Source organism: Littorina saxatilis, linkage group LG2, assembly GCF_037325665.1.
Source record: "Littorina saxatilis isolate snail1 linkage group LG2, US_GU_Lsax_2.0, whole genome shotgun sequence".
NCBI classification, from domain to species: Eukaryota; Metazoa; Mollusca; class Gastropoda; order Littorinimorpha; family Littorinidae; genus Littorina; species Littorina saxatilis.
The window spans coordinates 32,327,240-32,348,609 of NC_090246.1; the positions used below are offsets into that span (position 1 = coordinate 32,327,240).

Genomic DNA, 21,370 nt, shown 5'->3' on the forward strand with positions numbered 1-21,370 from the left:
GTCCCTGCCTCCATAATGTTTCCTCTCTGTTTCTCTGCTTTTCTCTCTATTGTTCTGTCCGCCTGTCTGTCTGTCTCTCTCTCCCTCTGTCTGTCTGTCTGTCTGTGTCTCTGTCTCTGTCTCTTTCAAGCATAACTAAAGAAACAAAATGCATCTTAAAATGTCTTATTGATTGCTCGACATGTCAATTATGTTAAGTATGTAATTTGTACTGTAGTTATCTTAACTTCTGTTTCTTCTTGTTATTGTGTTACCCTTCAATGGCCGGATGAAAAAAAGCTTGTATACATGGCTTATTCAAATACATTTCAATTCAATTTCAATCCAATTCTCTCTCTCTCTCTCTCTCTCTCTCTCTCTCTCTCTCTCTCTCTCTCTCTCTCTCTCTCTCTCTCTCTCTCTCTCTCTCTCTTCGTGTTTTTTCAAGTATACACAAATCCCATTTTCTTTTCCTCTTGTTGACCCTTGTTTACTGCGTTGTTTCCTTGAGCCACTTTTCAGTTTTATCTCCTCTTTTTCATCCTGTTCTTATTTTCTTATTGTCCCCTTCGACTCCTCTTTTCTGTTTTACACTGTCCAGTGGTTTCCGTTTCATAATTTATCCTGTTGATCGAATCTTCTGACATCAGTCTTTTTTTTAATGTACACTTTGTCTGATGAGCGCTGTTCTCCAATATATTTTACCCGAGTTGCTATATCATACCGTTTCCTCCTCTTATAGAGGTAGTCGTCCGTCCACTTAAGTGTGAATGGCTGCAATTTGAAGTTCGATACAAGTCGGCACCTGCCAGTTCCTCTTCGCTTTTTGAAAATGTTAAATCGAACAGATATGTTCTAAAAAGATCAATTTCCTCCTGTAAAATTCCAGTTGCACTCGTACTATATTTGGTCAAATGCAACAGCTGCGTCGGGGAGTTTTCTCTTTATTTTGTTGTTGTTGTTGTTGTTGTTTTAAAACTATAGGAAAAAATTGAGAGAGAAAAAAAGGGAGAAAAACCAAAAAACATTTATTTTTACCCCAAAAGTTCAAATGTCAAAGTTTCATCCTAGCTAGCTCAGCATGTTTTCTGCAAAAAGGCGACGTTTAAAGCAAATTATTTCTTCATATTTCTGCAGTGCGTTAAGAATGCTCTTCTCCAGAATGAAAGCGGCCAACTAGTCAGTTGACGGGACTCTGCGTAAAAAATTCTTTATTTTTTTTAACATTTTGTTCAAAGGTGAAATGAAACTTTGGTCACAGATATCAGAAGTTACGTATGATAAAAACAAAATGCCGCGTGAGGCTCATGAGGTTCGAAGAGTCCGTCACGAACTTTTTTTTTTTTTTTTTTTTTTTTTTTTTGAAATATTGTTGCTTTATTGCATGTTAACAAGTTTATAACATAAATAGATAGTGATCTGGGGAACAGATTAATCCAGGTCTGCGGTGAACAAACCCATATCAGCATTTTAACTTTAAGCAAATAAACGCATATCACAATCAAGTGTAGAATGATAAGTCACGTTTGTGTCAGTGTGTCACCCAATAAGAGACAACGTCTTGCCTTCAAAGGGATAGAGGGTAAACAAACACCAGTTTGTTCATTCGAATGAACGAATGAACGAACTTTTTGTTGTTGTTGCGGAGTGCGGCGTTAATGACACCCACCATAAAAAAAGGAATTTAGTAGAACATTCACATGCATAGAATCAGTAAGCAGCTAGGCTGTTGAATCATACTACTTGTTCATGCGGACGGGTGTCTATAACGACTGCCGGGAGGGATTTAGATTTTTTGCATGACGGTCTAAACGGTCGTTCACACTGAAAGGGAGGTACGTTTAACATATATCTCGACCAAATTGAATAATACACCAACTTGTATTAGTGAGCTTTCCACTTGGCGGAGATTTGATGCTTTACGAAATGGTTTTCAGGATTGTCTAAGATTTACAGGTGGTTTACGCTGGAAGGAAGAATTTTTGAACAGATTTCTCCACCAAAATCAATCATACACTAACCTGCATTGGCGTGCTTTCTGCGGACAGTTTGGTAAAGCCGCAGATGTCACTAAAGTAGATGGTCACAGAGTCAAAGGCTTCAGGGATGACCGACTCTCCACGCTTCAGTGTCTCTGCCACCGTTCTGGAACAAAACATATTGATCTCTATTCAGTTGCAAGATAAGGCCAAAAAAAAATAGGTCTGTTTACGGTAACATAGGCTAAAAAAATAGGGTCGGTAGGTCGGGATTTTTATTTTTTTAAATTTTTTTTTTCTCCCAAAAAAACATATTTTTACGTTATTTTGCCAAAAAACCCGAGATTTTTTTTTTTTCCCAAATGCCAAAAAAAAGTCTAGGGTCGCGCGAAAAAACTAGGGTCGGTCGGGTTACCGTAAACAGACCTATTTTTTTTTTTGGCCTAACACGAATGGGAGCAAACTGACTGAGACAGGGTTTGCTTTACTTTATACCAGGACAACACCCGGATCTTCTGTAGAATTTGACCCTTCCTGTAACGTTTTGTTTTGTCAATAATAAAACGTTTAAATAACCTACACACTTTTTTTTTGATTCTGAATTTTGGAATGTTAGCAGTGTATTTGTTTTTGGATTCTTCCTGCAAAAGTAAGACTTTATCCTGGAGTTACCTTTAAAAAAGCCAGATTAAAGGTACCTTAATTCATTTCTCCTTTTATAATCCGTGGAAAAAAAACCAGCAGCCAGGCTGATTTGTGGTATGGGTTCAAGCACTAGCCTATCATCTTAAATACAAAATGAATTTCTGGTTCATTTAGTGTAGAAGCCCGGATAAATATGTGATGCTTCACATGATTGTTCATACGAGAGAGAATGTATGTTTCAGAAAACCGGTAACACAAGTCTTGATCTCAGAATTAGAAACATACTTGCGATCAGCGAGACAACCACAATCTTGACGTTTGTTTTGGGTCATGTCTAAAATAACTAATACCTGCATGACTACCAGGACTTTCAAATTACGCTGAACCTCCATCACGATGTCGTCGCGGAATTATGGCGTAACTAATTTTAGACAGCTTTTTAGTAGAAGGCCAAAACTTATCAATTTTATTAAAAAGTAGTGTTTATATTTGTACCGGAAATGGATAGAACGAGAAAAGATTATGAAATCATGTATTGTCCATCGCATTTTAGAGAATGTTTCTCATTGAGAATGCTTTACTTAGTAGTTGAAAGCAAAAACACATCATAATCGCCATGAATCGGTTTACGCCAAAATTCTAGGACGACGATGATTTAGCTAAACCATCATCAGATTAATTTCATGAGCGACTACCGAAAAACTTACGTGGGAAGCATACGCAGAAGAAGCGTCTCAACTTTCTTTTTCTCCTCCACGAGCTGAAGAGTTCTCTCCTCTACAAGCTCTTCCAGTCGTTCTTGGTATTTCTCCATCATTCCCATCATGTGGTCAAATATGTTCCGCTTCCTGGGATATTGAAAAAGATGAAGACTTTATCAACACTGAATTCTTTACGCCAAATACACACACGCAAGAGCAACATGGAGGTTATTTTGCTGCGCCCACACAAACTTAGAAGAAAAATAAGCTTTGAGGGGTAAAACAACAACAACAACAACAACAACAACAAAAACAACAACAACAACAACAACAACAACAACAACAACACACTATGTTACTCATCAGATGCTGACAGTAAAGATAAAATGAAAGCAAGAACCTTCATCTTATTCGTTATTCCGTCAGTGCTACATTCTTGAACAGACACAGACACATAGCTTGACAGCTAGAGAGATAGTCAGCCAGCCAGCCAGCCAGCCAGACAGACAGACAAATGCAGACACAGAAATATACTACCCATCATAGAAGTAGGCTCAAGCGCTTGTGTACACTTTTTGTGTGAAATGAAACCATTTTTGTTCAACCCGGTTATGTGACTAGAAAGGCCATTTATTCCCCTACCATATTCAGCAAACGGATTGATTTTGACATGAGGTAGAAGTGTCTGGATAGGGGAACAGACAGCCCCGACAAATAAAATAAAAATAAAATGTAAAGTTCCCATCGATACATTCAAAACAAAATCAGAGCAGCTAAAACTAGACCAGTATTGCATGTCAGTAAACAGAACAACCAGTTTTCAATTCAAAACAGTAAGTTTTGTTCATCTATCTTGCATAACAATGATGGTATGGAATGCCGAACGATGCAAGGGTGATTATTCTCAGAAGCCACAAAAGGTGATTTTGGAACCGTTTTTAGCGGGTAATGAGACGAAAACCGGTATACTTCAGTATCTTTTGAACGCATTGATTAAAAACTTTAAAGAGCTTTGTTGAATGTGCTGACATATTTAGTAAAATGCACAATTAATCATAAGTCATTTGTACGACCTCATCAAACAGATTTGCACACACAAACGCATCTGTTTAGTTCATTTTTTGTTATGACGCGTATTATATATATTCAAGCACAGCTACACGGCAGGCTCTTGACAACAGATGGGTGTGAATTAAGGATAGGATGCGAGCTATACCGTCTAAGAATGATATACTCTGTAGTGGTATTAGCCAGGTGAGCACACCTCAACCCATCCCCCATCCACCCCATGTCAAGTGCCTGAGTTCTGCACCTACATTTTGTTTTCTCGTCTTTACACTTGTTCCTTTGTCCCGTTGTGCTCTCACGCCGCCCCGTCCCTGCACTCGCTGCTCCAACCACCTCTGAATTTCGTTCCGCTGCCAGACTTGTCGATTTTACAGACGCTACAGGGGGGGATGTCGGGTCGCTGCGGTAGGCTACCCTCGGAAGATGACACTGCACTTCTGCTGAGTCACTTCGACGGTGTTCAGTAGTGGGTCTGTCCCGAGCTAACGGACGCAGCCCACTACCTACTATGCCCCCTACAAACGACATTGACTTTAAGGCGCGGAGCCAGACTGAGTGAGCGTCCCCTCCAGAGAGCAGACCGCCACCACGTCCCTCCGTCGACCCCCCAGAACGTCACACGTTGAAGACTGACAGCAGAACTACTTTTCAGGGAAGGAAGGAACAGGAACACTGAGACTAAGGTCACCATAAGAGCTCCGGGCATGAAGGGCCACAAGAGCAAGGACAATTTATATTTTGGATGATTAATGAGATGAGGATGATTATAATGATGCTTTGGATTTTCAATTTGGTTTGAGACTACGTGACAGGGCAGCACTCTACGCTTACTTTCATAATATATCCTGGCGTCAACCAGGCCCGAGAACTGCCGCACCTGCGGTGTTGGTCAGGTATACAGAACCTGAGCACCCTCAAAGTCGCATTCGTTAAGTGAATAACACTCGGCTGTGTGATCTCAGCCTTCCCATAGGAACCATAGCATTTCCACTCTGGGTAGGAGCCGACCGTAGCCCGAAAAACCCACATGACCCTGATGGGATTCGAACCCACGACCTCCCGGCCCGCAGCCCGATGCGCTAACCACTGCGCTACGGGGGCCGGTTACACCTACATTCTTCCCCCGAAAGCGGCGTGTGGCTGCCTAAATGGCGGGGTAAAAACGGTCATACACGTAAAAGCCGTGGGAGTTTCAGGCCATGAACGAAACAAACAACCCAGGAACAAACACCTACATTCCAGCTCGCATGGGTTTGAATTTATGCCAGACGGTCTTGAAATCGGGTCGCTGATCCGGGGACTCCGCCCAGCATTCCTGCATGCAGGAAATGACGTACTCGTTGCACTTCAGCCATGATGTTTCCGGTCGGAATGGGTTGTCATCAGCCAAGACCTTGTTCTTCACATTCTCAACGATCTCTGAAAATTAAATTAAATTGTGTCATGAAAACAAATCCGAAAAAGACATGTAAAGGCTACAATGCAAACAAGAACCGAAACCAAAAGGACATTTAGACTTGTATTAACACTTGAGTAATTTCGCAAAACGAAACTATTGAAATTGGACTTCTGGTCTCAAAATAATTATAAGGTTGAACATTGATAAAATAAATTTCTGCAATGGATTGATCTACATTGACGTTTTCAAGGACAGATGAACGATGTAGGCCTTCATGCTACAGCTTTCAATATGAAAGAATACCCGCGAACCTCAAAGTCAGTCCATATGTACTGGAGTGAATGGAGTGAAACTTGGGCAATAAAAGATTCTGTATTCTGTATTCATATAATAGTTTGGGGTCAGCTACTCTGTTAAAAGACAGGTTTTCTATCAATACATTTGAGTGCATCTGACACATCTTGTTTTAATCACAGCATCCCCCCCCCCCCCACCCCCCTCCGAGAGAGAGAGAGAGAGAGAGAGAGAGAGAGAGAGAGAGAGAGAGAGAGAGGGGGAGAGAGAGAGAGAGAGAGAGAGAGAGAGAGAGAGAGAGAGAGAGAGAGAGAGAGAGAGAGAGAGAGATGTAATGGGCAAAAAAGGTTTAAAAAAAGAATACAAAATAAACTAGTAAGTCATAAAAAATAAAAATAAAACAAGAACAAAAAACAACTACAGCTGAAAAAAACCCCAATTCTTGTTGCAAGTTGGCACGTGCAGTCCGCTTTCTGGTGCAATCACACAACACAACCATGCATAGTGGCAACGAAATATCCCCTCATCTCAGACCTTATTGATGCCACTGATACTGTAACGTTCGACCGACACGCGAACGGGGCACTCGGGTATTAGCCAAGCCGTAACCTCTTACAGATTGTGTGTGTGGCTGTAACATCAGGGAGATTTATTTGCACGAAGTTGTGCGGAGGCTCAACCAGCTGACCCGTCTATATATACCACTGTGCAAGAATTTTCTAAACTGGCGAAAATCACAGAAAAAGTGTCGCACTGATGGACGAACAGAGGGACAGACGGTAGGAAATAACGAAACAAATTGTACCATAATTAAATATTAATGAAATATGGCATTGTTAAGGTGACAATTGTGAACCTTTTCAGTTGCATTTGAAATCGACAGTCTCTTTTCTTTAATACTATTTCACTCGTCTTCGGTTTGTTCCCCGAATTGTTGCTAAAGGCGACTGGGTGGCCGAGTGGTAACGCACTTGCGCTCGGAATCGAGAGGTTGCGTGTTCGACCCTGGGTCAGGCCGCTATTTTCTCCCCCCTTTCCTAACCTAGGTGGTGGGTTCAAGTGCTAGTCTTTCGGATGAGACGAAAAACCGAGGTCCCTTCGTGTACACTACATTGGGGTGTGCACGTTAAAGATCCCACGATTGACAAAAGGGTCTTTCCTGGCAAAATTGTATAGGCGTAGATAAAAATGTCCACCAAAATACCCGTGTGACCTGGAATAATAGGCCGTGAAAGGTGGATGCAGCGCCTAAAGGCAGTCGATCTACTGGCCGATGTGAATGCGTGATATATTGTGTAAAAAATTCCATCTCACACGGCATTAATAGGTAACATGCGCCTTGAGTCGCCTTGTGTGGTGAGATACGTGCGCGATATAAATCCTCGTAAATAAATAAAAAATAAATAAAATAAAATAAAAATTATACTATTATAATTTCGAAAACGCCCGGCAACCCACAACACAAACGAACTCATCCAACACCAACAAACCGTGACATATAAACCCCCCTAGTTTCTGTTACTTCACGTAAACTATTCCATACAACATGTAGAATATGCAAGGCTGCCCACACGACAGACGAGGTTTAAACGCACACAGACCGTGACTTCTAAATCTCCCTAAAATCGTAAAATATTGAACTCTCACGCCGTTTTTCTGCTTGACTTTAATTCGGTCCCGTCGCCATTTCGTGACCAGGTGCCGTTCTTGGTATGGAGGGTGAATTTCCGACAGAGACAAAAACAAGTCCCCCCTACTTCCAGCCTTCCAGGCCTCCATCAGGGCTGGCTGGATTCCATCCATCTCAATATTTAATTCCATTTACCGTTTTGCGTGCCGCGGTAACATGAGAGAGAAGAGAGTAGTAGACGAGTGGAGATTCTCTCTAAATAAAGATTAAGGGAACGAGAGGTAGAAAGAGGAAGTATGGGAAAAAAGAATAAATCAAAACTTGACTAAATGTAAAAACAGTGTGTGTGTGTGTGTGTGTGTGTGTGTGTGTGTGTGTGTGTGTGTGTGTGCATGGGGGTGGGATGGGTGGGGTGGGGGTTGGTGCGTGTGCGCGAGCGCGTCGAAAGGCTCTTTTAGATGGAAACCGTGTGTGCGTGTGAGTGTGTGTCTGTTCATGCGCGCGCGCGTGCCGGTGCGTTTGTGCGTGCGTACTTCGTCCTTCGATCCTATCGGGCTGGTGAGACCCTTTAATGACGTTTTTGTTGTTTGGGAGCTTGCTGATGGAAATCAGTTCGATACGCTGGAGTTCTGCCCTCTCAGTCTCTCTACCATACACGCTCTCTCTCGCTCTCTATCTCTGAACCCCCCTCATCTCTCTCTCTCTCTCTCTCTCTCTCTCTCTCTCTCTCTCTCTCTCTCTCTCTCTCTCTCTCTCTTGAGTGCTCAAATGGGAACAGATTTGAATAAAATTTATGTTTTCATTGACTATTTAGTCTACTCTTTGAAAATGAACTATATATATGTTAAATAACAATCTCAAATCTCTGTCTGTCTGTCTGTCTGCCTGTCTGTCTCCCTCGCTATTTTGCAGACACGTACGCCCCTACCACACCCCCCCCTCATCCCCATCCCCACCCCCACACGCACACACATACAACCGAATGAAACAAATCTTTCTTGTGTTCAATCTCCCTCTAAAAAGCCAGCCGGAACTAAACTCACTCGATTTTCTATTTCAGTTTAAAAGCCGCTGAATGCGATAGACGGAAACGCTAACAGAGGCACAATGGTTTGAACAGCAGGTTGATGTGTCGTTTGTCTCGGTGTCCAAAATAACGACTTCCGGTCGCAGCGACTTCTGGGAACCATAGATGAAGGGCTGACTGACAGACTGATTGCAAGTTGTACTTTTCGAAAAGACAATTAAGGCGTTTGAAAACAGCAGAGTTTGCAGGTCAGTGTTACAGGAGACACAACCAGACCATGTTAATGGAAGAAATCGACCATGATTTTGATAGGCGTGTGCGTTCTAGTTTTCGACCAAATGGGGGAATTATCAACTGAGCTTGGCTTAGGTTTTGGAGTGTGCGATGTTTGTTTTGCGTTGTAAGCCATTTAGACATTCGGTTTCTATTATTCTGTGAAATTACTTTTTTGAAATAAAAACTGCCCGCAATTTAATCAAAAGGTGTAACTTTCTTGTTTATACAATCCTTTATTCCGAGAAAAAAGAGAACATCCAATTCTGATATTCCAATTAAGCTAACTATTCGTAATTTAAATTGAGTAGTATTCCAAGAAGGCTTCGCCGTAAGAAATCGTTCACGACTTTGTTTTTAAATGAAATTGTTGTCATTTAGATGAAAAGCAAGAACTGACAAGCATATTGAGAAATATACAGAAACACAGCCCAAAACAACAGCCAAGACCTTGTAACGGAAAAGACGTACATTTAGCAATATACTAAACGTCTGATGATAAAAACGCACAAATCGGTATACCTTTGGGAGGCAGTTTGCAATGTCCATATGGCCCAGTGCGTCCAAACATCTCATGGAGAATGATGCCGAAGGAATAGACGTCCCCTTTCTGTGTTCCTCTGTATGGTTTTGACGATCTCAGCAACTCTGGTGCTTTCCATAACAAATCTGAAGAAAAAAACAAAATATGTTTATGACGAAGGGATTTCTTTTGAATAATCTTCGTCACCTTCTTCTGCGTTCCCATATTGAATTATCAAAAACACCTCCATGGGTGTGTACGTGTTAAAAAGAACAAATACGCAAGAAAAGCACGGATAACTAAACCCCACGAGTAGATTTTAATTTTGAAGGAAGCTTTTCAGTTAAAACATCAGTTGTAAGTATAAAAGGCACACCGTTTAATTCTCTAAAGTTCTGTGTCCCGGATATAGGACGATACAGGACAAACATTACTTTTCGCAAAACAAAATATCATTGCTCTCAAAAAGGTAATTGCTCCCCTTAATTACAACTTTATTGTCATTAAATAAATATATCGTGTGTGTGTGTGTGTTTTAATCATAAAAGTTGTCACAAAGTAAGGAAGTAAAGCCCTGGTCCTTCAGACTGCTTTCCTTTGGAAAAAAAGTACATGCTGACTTTAAAAAATAAAAAATAAAAAACAAAATAAAAAGGAGTTTCCAGAAGAAGAAATTTTTTTTACGTGATTGTTGCCAGCTATGTCAACTCTTGTTGCCATATATTTTCAGTTGGAGGAAGCGACTCGAATTTCCCAACAATGGGATAAAAACGTAGAAATAAAGAATACCCACTCCTGTAATAAGCGAACACGTCCTCGTGTTTGTAGGTCATGGCTCGCGTGTCCAGTAAGCCGAAATCGCCCACCTGAAGGGTCCACCTTGATGTTATCAGACAGTTGGAGCTCTTCAGCCCTCCGTGATGCTGTAGTACACTGTCATGCAAGTAGATCATACCCTGTGACAAACAAAATGGAAGCCTTGTTGTTTTTAAACACAAAGAGAATTAAATGATATTTCCCATACAGTGGTGTACTTTTCAAGAGTATTTTCCTAATTAGCTGGGAGCTTCCATATATTTAACTTCTCAGAACGTGCCCACAGCACGATTCATTCTTTGGTTTGTTCAATCAACCTCTACCGATCGATTAACTAGGTATACATCAGCCTAAGCTTGGTCCACATTGGAAAATGTCCCTGCGGTATTGACATTGGACTGTCATGGTCAATGGCAAAAGTTACAACAAATGAATTGAGTAAAACACATTCTCAACAGTAAGCAAGGCCACTGGCTTGTGGTACGTCTTTAAGCCATAAGGATGTTCATATCTGATGTAACCGCTTGCATAAATCTGTGATGGGTTTAAAAGCGGAGTGCCAACCGCAGAGGGTCCTTCACGGCCAACTATAAGTTGCAAATACGATGCCACTCTTTTTTCTTACCTGCAGTAAATCTTTGACAAGTGACGAGATGAACATCTCATCCAGTGAAATGTCCTCATTTTCCAGCACGTCCTGAAAGCAGAAAACAAACGTGTGCCAGTGTCGGCCAGTCTGTATGACATTTCACATGTTCTCATTTTTAAAAACAAACAAACAACTCTTTATTTCGATGAATATCCAGCTGAAACAAGTTGTTAACTACTGTTCGTGGTCTCACATTTTTCCCCAAATTGTCTCTCGGCAAAAAACTTCTGGCAATAATTGCATGCTGCCTTTTATATCAGCTAAAACAGACCTAAAAAGTAAGTTCGACCATCGACTCGTCTTCACTTCCTATAACGAAGACTGATCTGACAAAAGGTAACCCGTCGCGATATAACCTTCGTGGTTGAAAACGACGTTAAACACCAAAAAAAGAAAGAAACAAAAGGTAAAACTCGGAGCAGACCCTAACCCTAACCCTAAATAAAGTTGAACATTCAGATTGCGCCTCAGTCAAATTGTATTGCAGACACGAAAGGCATGTACAGGGTGACACGAAAAAAACAGATCCCACCAAAAGTTTAATATTTTCTGAAATAATCAGCCGATTCTTTTATTTTTTCAGGTGAGCCAAGCTGAAATGATGTTCTAACAGCCCACCAAGTTTGAGCTTCAAGATGTCATGGACAACGGAGCATAAGACATTTATAGTCGAGGCCTATTTTCGGTCGAATTCTATCCACGCTGCTCAACTGGAATTCAAAAGACAGTTTGGACGTAGAGACTTTCCTGTTAAATCAGTTATCTATGGATGGAGGGATAAGTTCAGAGACCATGGGACTGTCAATAACCTCAATAGTAAAAACCCTAACAGGGGATCCCACTCTGGTCGACCTAAATCAGCAAGGACACCGAGGAATATTGATTCAGTCAGAGAGTCTGTTGTGCGCAGCCCGAGCAAATCTGTTCGCCGGCGAAAATAGGCCTCGACTATAAATGTCTTATGCTCCGTTGTCCATGACATCTTGAAGCTCAAACTTGGTAGGCTGTTAGAACATCATTTCAGCTTGGCTCACCTGAAAAAATAAAAGAATCGGCTGATTATTTCAGAAAATATTAAACTTTTGGTGGGATCTGTTTTTTTCGTGTCACCCTGTAGAAGGGCGGATGGACGGACGATCAGAGACAGACATGCAGGCAGGCGAAACAGGCAGGCCTACAGACAGCCAACCAGACAGCCAGTGAGTCAGAGAGCCAGTCAGACAGACGGACAGACAGACGGCCAGCCAGCCAGCCTTCCAGCCAGCCAGACAGACGGACAGCCAGCCAGCCAGCCAGACAGACAGATGGACAGCCAGCCAGACAGCCAGCCAGCCAGACCGATAGACAGACAAACAAACAGACACGACTTACGGTGAGACTGCCCTTGGCGCAGTACTCTGTGACAAGGACGAGAAAGTCGGAGTCCACGGAGGCGCCAATGAAGGTGTTGATGTTGTTATGTCGGAGGTCTCGCATCTGGTAACATGAACATAACTCGTCACATACAATTATAAAGTCACAGTCTTTCTCAAGAAAACAGTTCTACTCACAACTTGAAGTCAGTCCAGGCGTTTACATGGGAACAGACCACCACCCTACACTTGGACACATCTCAAAACTTAACATTCCGACTGCGTCCTGTGCAAAGCTGGGCTTTTGTGATGAATGAATTTCACAGTTTAACTTTTGGAAAATAATTTGTATCAGAGTTCCCACTCTACACAGAATGTTGACTTGTTGGTCCTAGTTTAGAGATAGACAATCTCAATGTATTACACCAATACGTTTTGAAAAGACAATAATAAATCTCATTGCGAGCTTCATGTAAAATAACTGCAGATATAATTATGTTGTACAGAATATGTAGTAAATATTTCTGTAATTATTGTACATGGAAGCAGTATCCTATTTTTTGCTAACAGTAAGGTGTTTGTATTGTGCATGTTTTGGCTTTGATTATTTGGTTACAGGTTACACAATCTCCCTCTTAGGTGTTGGTTACTTTATGTATGCACTCTTAATCGGAAATGGAATGTAAAATAATCGTGATAGAGTTATTCCATCGTACCGAAAGACATTCCATGTCACAAATTGGTAATTATTATTTTCATGCATGGGAAATCACATACATAATATACGCCAACCGTAAGAGACCATCTTCTATCAAACAGGTGCTGATCATTACCAAGGGTAGTTTTTACATTTAGTCAAGTTTTGACTAAATGTTTTAACATCGAGGGGGAATCGAAACGAGGGTCGTGGTGTATGTGTGTGCGTGTGTGCGTGCGTGTGTGCGTGCGTGTAGAGCGATTCAGACCAAACTACTAGACCGATCTTTATGAAATTTGACATGAGAGTTCCTGGGTATGATATCCCCGAACGTTTTTTTCCTTTTTTTGATAAATGTCTTTGATGACGTCATATCCGGCTTTTCGTGAAAGTTGAGGCGGCACTGTCACGCTCTCATTTTTCAACCAAATTGGTTGAAATTTTGGTCAAGTAGTCTTCGACGAAGCCCGGACTTCGGTATTGCATTTCAGCTTGGTGGCTTAAAAATTAATTAATGACTTTGGTCATTAAAAATCTGAAAATTGTAAAAAAAATTATTTTTTTCTAAAACGATCCAAATTTACGTTCATCTTATTCTCCATCATTTGCTGATTCCAAAAACATATAAATATGTTATATTCGGATTAAAAACAAGCTCTGAAAATTAAATATATAAAAATTATTATCAAAATTAAATTTTTGAAATCAATTTAAAAACACTTTCATCTTATTCCTTGTCGGTTCCTGATTCCAAAAACATATAGATATGATATGTTTGGATTAAAAACACGCTCAGAAAGTTAAAACAAAGAGAGGTACAGAAAAGCGTGCTATCCTTCTCAGCGCAAGTACTACCCCGCTCTTCCTGTCAATTTCACTGCCTTTGCCGTGCGCGGTGGACTGACGATGCCACGAGTATACGGTCTTGCTGCGTTGCATTGCGCTCAGTTTCATTCTGTGAGTTCGACAGCTACTTGACTAAATGTTGTATTTTCGCCTTACGAGACTTGTTTTTATTCACGAAGTTTTGAGAATAACCAGAGGGCATTTAGAATTTTAACATGTTCTGATAGTTACCAATTTCATCTCTTTCTTGGTTAGCCGACCCAGGTCCACTTTCTGCTTGTCGTAGAGTTTCAGAGCCACGGTTTGTCCCTTGTAGAATCCCGTCTGAGCGAACACTTGGGTGTAGGAGTTGCGTGACTCGGCCGATACGATGCTGATTGCCTGCAACACAATGCAGGGACATTAATTGTGTATGACGTTGAAGAAAAGCATCACTTCTTTGTACAGGCCCGTCTGAGTGAACATTTGGGTGAGTTGCGTTGCTCGGCCGATACGATGCTCATTGCCTTCAATACAATGGACATTTTATGTTCTAGAAAATGTACGAGCATCTGTGTTGTTTTTCATTTTCCTATACAATTTTCTTAAAACAGAACAAGCGCATTTGATTAAAGTTCCACCGTGATTGGCATAGTACACTGACAAAAGAATACTCTTGTGTGTCGCTTTCAGTTTCATCGGTCTGAGGGTGTACTATCTGGACTGGGTGGCCGAGTGGTAACGCACTTGCGCTCGGAAGTGAGAGGTTGCGAGTTCGACCCTGGGTCAGGGCGTTAGCAATTTTCTCCCCCCTTTCCTAACCTAGGTGGTGGGTTCAAGTGCTAGTCTTTCGGATGAGACGAAAAACCGAGGTCCCTTCGTGTACACTACATTGGGGTGTACACGTTAAAGATCCCACGATTGACAAAAGGGTCTTTCCTGGCAAAATTGTATAGGCATAGATAAAAATGTCCACCAAAATACCCGTGTGACTTGGAATAATAGGCCGTGAAAAGTAGGATATGCGCCGAAATGGCTGCGATCTGCTGGCCGATGTGAATGCGTGATGTATTGTGTAAAAAAATGCCATCTCACACGGTATAAATAAATCCCTGCGCCTTGAATATGTGCACGATAAAAATTGCATAAAATAAAAATAAAAAAATAAAAAAATAAATCCCTGCGCTTAGAACTGTACCCACGGAATACGCGCGATATAAGCCTCATATTGATTGATTGATTGATACTATCTCTCCCCACCACCTCCTCTCTCTCTCTCTCTCTCTCTCTCTCTCTCTCTCTCTCTCTCTCTCTCTCTCTCCTCCTCTGTCTGTTTGTCTTTTCGACCTCTGTCTCTCTCTGTCCCTTTTTCTATCAGATTAAATTTTCCCATTTTAATGCCCCAGCCTGAGAAACTAACTCTCCTACGTTCGCGCATGAGTGTGTGTGTATGTGTGTGTGTGTGTGTGTGTGTGTGTGTGTAATGGCATGAGCGATTTCATCTTTTTGTTAGTAATGTTTTCATATATGAGTGTATACGTCAATGCAGTTTTTACTTTGTGTTCGCTATAATTCCAGGCTGCTTCGAGATATGTTCCATTTCCAAGCACGTGTTCCAGAAGACCACAAGACACATTTCATCAGCAGATAAAAAAGAGGGGGGAAAAAAAGCACAAAAAAAAGCAAAGAAAGTGAAAGAAGAAAAGAACTGTCAACACGCTCGCCGGTGCAATCGAATAGCACCCATGCCCAAGGACTCGAACCACTCAGGAGCCCCTTGTGTTCCCCTGGCTCCATTGATAAATTCAACAGACAATTTGATTAACACCCTGTAGGGAAAAACCTGTGCAAACGGTCATGGGGGGCAGGCTATTTCAGTTCAAACAGGCTGTTAGTAGGTGGTGATTTCATCCCCCCTCCCAATTTATTTTGTGTGTGTCGTTCTATGCTTTTTTTTGCTTCCAAGTGGAAACGTGTTTACTTTGATGTAGTTTTGAAGGAGTCTCTTCGTGAATTTTTTTACCCCTCCCTCCCACCCACCCACCCCCCCCCCCCCCCCCCCACCCCCACCCTTTCGACCTTAGATAAATTCAGATACATCCGTAAAACCGATAGCTTTAGCTAACTAACTAACTAACCAACTGACTGACCGAATATATAAACCTAATGACCAACTATTATGACAGCTATAAAGCCACTATGTTTTGATTACATATCTAACTGACTGAATGAATGACCAACTCATCTTTTTACAGTTTCGTTGTTGTTACCTATTGCACCAAATGAACTCGAACCACTAGCTGGCACCATACATGCTACAGACAATTTGATTATCACCCTGTAGGCAACACACTGCGCAAACGGTCGTGGGGGGCAGTCTTTTTTGGTTTTTGGGAGAGGGTGATTTTTTTCTTCTGCGCCGTCCTATTTTTGTTTGCTTCCAAATTGAAACGTGGGGTTGCAAATGCAGTTTTACATCTTGTCTTGTCATTTTTCTCCCCCCCCCTACACCCTCTTGTCCCTAGGATAAGTTCAACTTATTAGCACAGTGTGTTCCCTACAGGTTTTTTATTCTGAAATTTGGAATGTTGGAAGTCTATTTGTTTTTGTATTTAAGATAAGTTCAGATAACTTTGTAAACTTCTTCTTCTTCTTCTTCTGCGTTCGTGGGCTGAAACTCCCACGTACACTCGTGTTTTTTGCACGAGTGGAATTTTACGTGTATGACCGTTTTTTACCCCGCCATTTAGGCAGCCATACGCCGTTTTCGGAGGAAGCATGCTGGGTATTTTCGTGTTTCTATAACCCACCGAACTCTGACACGGATTACAGGATCTTTTTCGTGCGCACTTGGTCTTGTGCTTGCGTGTACACACGGGGGATGTTCGGACACCGAGGAGAGTCTGCACACAAAGTTGACTCTGAGAAATAAATCTCTCGCCGAACGTGGGGACGAACTCACGCTGACAGCGGCCAACTGGATACAAATCCAGCGCGCTACCGACTGAGCTACATCCCCGCCCCACTTTGTAAACTAATCATCCTACATTCGTGAGAGAACCGCACATTTAATAACTGAACCCTATCTTCACACGTGTGTATATCATGCTCATAATGTCAAGGGGTCAAACGATAACCCCGACCCATGCACAGCCTAGCGTCGACCATAAATGTAATTTTCCTCACGGGAGGCGGAATAATATTTGGTGTTTTGTTGTTTGTTTTGTTTGTTTGTTCCCATGGAAAATGCTTTCCTCTTTTCTTTGGAAGTGATCACATCATGCTCACATTTACCTGATTGAATGTTGAAAGAAAACCATCACAATGTTTCCATCATATTGCAATATACATTAACAAACATTCGTGTAAGCCTGGCATGACACAGCAAACCATGCATTATTTTCTATGAAGCTAACTAAAGAAATGAATGGCCTGACGACCAACTAACATACCAGCCACTTGTCAGTGTTTTTTTTTCAATTCCTATGTAATCGAATAGCACCCAGTGACTCGAACTTTTGTGTTCGACTAGCACCATTGGTACCTTCTTCTTCTTCTTCTTCTTCTTTTTCTTCTTCTTCTTCTTCTTCTTCTTCGTTCATATATAGGCTGAAACTCCCACGTTGACTCATGTGTTTGCACGAGTGGATTTTACGTGTATAACCGTTTTTACCCCGCCATTCAGGCAGCATACGCCGATTTCGGTGGAAGCAGCTGGGTATTTTCGTGTTTCTATAACCCATCGAACTCTGACATGGGTAACAGGATCTTTTCCGTGCGCACTTGATCTTGTGATTGCGTGTACACACGAAGGGGGATAAGGCACTAGCAGGTATGCACATAAGTTGACCTGGGAGATCGGACAAATCTCCACCCTTAAACCCACCTGGCGGCCGCGGCCGGGATTTGAACTCACGACCACGAACTCACGAAGCCGATGTCTTATCCACTACGCCACGGCACCCGTCGTTTATACATTGAACAGACAAGGTGATTAACACTCTGTGGGAAGCAACCTGTGCAAACTTCCACAGGGGACATCCTATTTTGGTTCAAATTTAATGCTCTTCTTTTTCTGCGTCGTCCTGTGTTTGTTTGCTTCCAGCTTGAAACGTGTTTACTGTGGTTTAGTTTGCATTTCTGATGTTTTGCACAAATACAGTCAGACCAGACAGACAGAGAGACAGACACACGCACACACAATCATACACACACACACACACACACACACACACACACACACACACACACACACACACACACACACACACACCGAGGAATGTAGTGCAAAACATAATGGGAAGCGATCCGGGCCACATGTGACCAAATTAGTGTGAGTAATGACAAGGGTGGGCGGTGCAACGCATGTCTAGCTGTCACGCAAAGGGGTTAAACAAAGTCAAACCCATTTTTTTGCATCTCGCTCTCTCTCTCTCTCTCTCTCTCTCTCTCTTTCTCTCTCTCTCTGTCTCTCTCCCCCCCCATCTCTCTCTCTCTCTCTCTCTCTCATTCTCCCGCCCCCCGCCCCTCTCTCTCCTCATTATTTGTTTAAAATGCATTTCGGCGGTTTGTCTTTCTTCATATTTTGTTTAAATTGCGTCTCGGCGTTTTGTTTAGTAGCCGTTAGAGAAGTTCATTGAAATACCTTCGGATACGGCTGTTACACAAATGCTGAAAATGAGACACGCCCACTGAAATTTCGGTTAAACAGATATTATCTAAGACGCGAGTTTGGAAACTCTGTTTTGGCGAATCTGAGCAGATTAAGAAGTCCTGGGGTCATTCGGTGTACACCAATTAAGACGAGACGCATCTGCTTTGATGTACTTGAAAATGCCCCGGTACTATGCTAATTAGATAAATGAATGTGAATAAAAGAACGGCTTGCTCTTTAGGTTCAGAATCCCAATTAGGTGCATCGTGCTAAAATTAGTGTATTCAGTGCACGTGGGACCGCACATGTCAAGTGGACGAAACCCTTTAGAGTAATTCAAATTTGTTCTATTGCTGTCAGGGGCAAAACAATAGGACAACAAGAAAAGAAAGACAAAGTACATTGGGACTTAATACCTTAATTAGATACTTAATAATACCTTAATTAGATAATTAATGATACCTTAATTATATAATTCAATGTGCAAAATTGGACAATCAAGCACAGATTTGAAGGTATTGCCGGTGTAGTGTCATCACTACTAAGCTCTGCTAGCTCTTAAGCCTGTCCATAACTGGGCGAAGTCGACTGAGCAAAGTATAAAGAATAAGAATAAGAATAAGAATAAAGAATAAGAATACTTTATTATCTCATAGAGAAATTCAGGGGTGGTACATAACAATAATACAAACAAGACATTGATTTTACATAAAACATATAGCACTATATAACATGGACATCTTTAGAGCACTGCGCTTACATATTCTCGCACACCTACGCGTATAACAAACTATGGCTAAACATCATTGCAAAATATCATAACATACAATATATCGCAGGAAATATACGGTTGTACATAAAACCAATACGGTTGTACATAAAAACAAACATTACTACTGATTGCACTGGCAGAAGAGGGGCTGAGTCGGGTATGTGGATGTGTTTACATGTTGCTAAGGGTGATGGATTTGGGGATGAAGCTGTTTTGCAGCCTGAGTGTCCTAGTTTTGTGCGTGCGAAGTCTACGGCCATGGTATACTTCTCGAAGCTGGCCGCACGAAGCTTTAGCACTGAGTTTTCGATAAAAAAAAGACGTCGCGAAGTCTTCGCGAAGTCGACTTCGGGCTCAATTAAGGACGGGCTTGAGGGCGACGTGACCGTGTTTGTTTGGCCAGGGGTATCCCCCTAAAGTATGTTTGATAGATGTGCAAAGAGGTCAAGCAGTAATAAAACCACACTCCCAGATTCACCTTCTCAGATCTGACCAGGCTTTTACATTGGATAAGACCATCCCTCCACTTGGCCACATACCAAAACTAAACAGCCTTTGTGGGCTCTGTGCACAGAGGAAATTTTTTTATGACTTAATTTCGTAAAAGCCACTGGTGGCTTTTCATTAATTTAATTCATCAAAAATTCCAACTCACCACAGCAAGCAGTAAATGGTTTTTTTTTGTTTTTTTTGTTTTGGGGGGGGGGGGGGGGGGTATTTGACAAATTAGAGGGATGGTCTTACCCCTTGTAAAAGCCTTTAGAACTAGATCTGGGATGGTGATCAGAACGGTTTCTACGGGAAGGAGTGTGCATTCAGGTTTACTCCGTTTAAGTTCATCGTTATCTCTGTGTCTCCTCGTGTCTTGTTAAGATGGCGCTTTTAAGTTTAAATTGAATGCGTTGCAGAAGATTAGTAGACTACAACCACACTCGACAGCTACAAGTGTGTTGAATATGAAACATATGTATACTGACATTGCTCTTGCAATATACAGGGGTTTTTTTTGTTTTTGTTTTTTCCTTTTTCCTTCTTTCTTTCTTTCTCTCTACAGCTGAGCGTCCTTCTTCATTGGCGTTTTATAAATTTATCAATTGTGTGTGGTTTTCTACAATGGACAAAATCTTGCATCTTTAATGTTGGTTATTGTCTTACATATGTCTGTGTTTGGGTTGACTTAAGTGTTGTTTGTGGCGGTGTCATAATGGAGTTAACATAGTAACAATCACAATAAGTAAGAGGAAAAGCAAATTGTAAGCGTGCTAAAGTTTTCTTAGTAACAGTTCTCTTTTCATACAAGTGGTGTTTAGTGTAACAATGTAAGTTCCGCCTTGACCCCGGTGCCGTTCTCCTTTTAGCGAAACGAAAGAAAGAGGAGGCGGCGAGGGAAGCCAGAAAAGAAGTACATATGATACACTATTCTACGTTTCGTATTTGTTTCTCTTTGTCAAACATTATTATAATAATATCAGTGGGAGTTCCGTATCTATATTTGCTTATGCACATCTTTCCTATCAAAATCAAGTGATTTATATATTTGCAATATACAGTTGTTTAACACAGCGACCCCGTGAACTTGGGGCAACTGCAAGAATAGTTTAAAAAAAAACAAAAAAAACTTTCTTCAACAACAAGCACAAACTATCAAACACATTTTCCCGGTAGACATGCAAAGCGGTCAAACTTTGCCAAATTCAACTAAGTAAACTCAGTTTCAGCGCATCCGGATCTCTCTGAGTCTACCAATATATATCTTTTAGAAGATGCGTTTACATCTTATTTAAGAAGGCGTTGCCTGAGTTGACGGAGTTCAGCTAGTACACAACATTCAGACACGACAGCTGCAGACTTTAAATATTATGTTCACCAACATGAGGCTGAAGTGTGTCTGCTATACATGCAAAGAAGCTGTACTATGCGCCAAGCGAAAGAATGTCAATGACGTTCTACGCAGTGTTCTTGCTGCCTCCAGTAGTTATCTATTTCAGAAAGCAAACCATTTACAGACTACATCAATACATCAATATAGAGCAGTTGGTGGCGTGCTCTGGTTGATATATCATGGCCACTGACATTGCGGTTAAATT

General features: G+C 41.5%; 1 protein-coding gene across 1 annotated transcript in view; it reads right to left on the minus strand.

Moving 5' to 3' along the window:
- Positions 1–21,370, minus strand: part of LOC138958779 (guanylate cyclase 32E-like) — a 208,202-nt gene that overhangs the window by 18,087 nt on the left and 168,745 nt on the right. The window contains exons 11-18 of the mRNA XM_070330071.1: positions 14,110–14,259; positions 12,355–12,459; positions 10,960–11,031; positions 10,312–10,474; positions 9,518–9,664; positions 5,608–5,791; positions 3,311–3,451; positions 2,001–2,124 (exon numbers count right to left, since the gene is read on the minus strand). Of these exons, the coding sequence (XP_070186172.1) occupies positions 2,001–2,124; positions 3,311–3,451; positions 5,608–5,791; positions 9,518–9,664; positions 10,312–10,474; positions 10,960–11,031; positions 12,355–12,459; positions 14,110–14,259 (1,086 nt within the window). The remainder of the gene's footprint in view (positions 1–2,000; positions 2,125–3,310; positions 3,452–5,607; positions 5,792–9,517; positions 9,665–10,311; positions 10,475–10,959; positions 11,032–12,354; positions 12,460–14,109; positions 14,260–21,370) is intronic.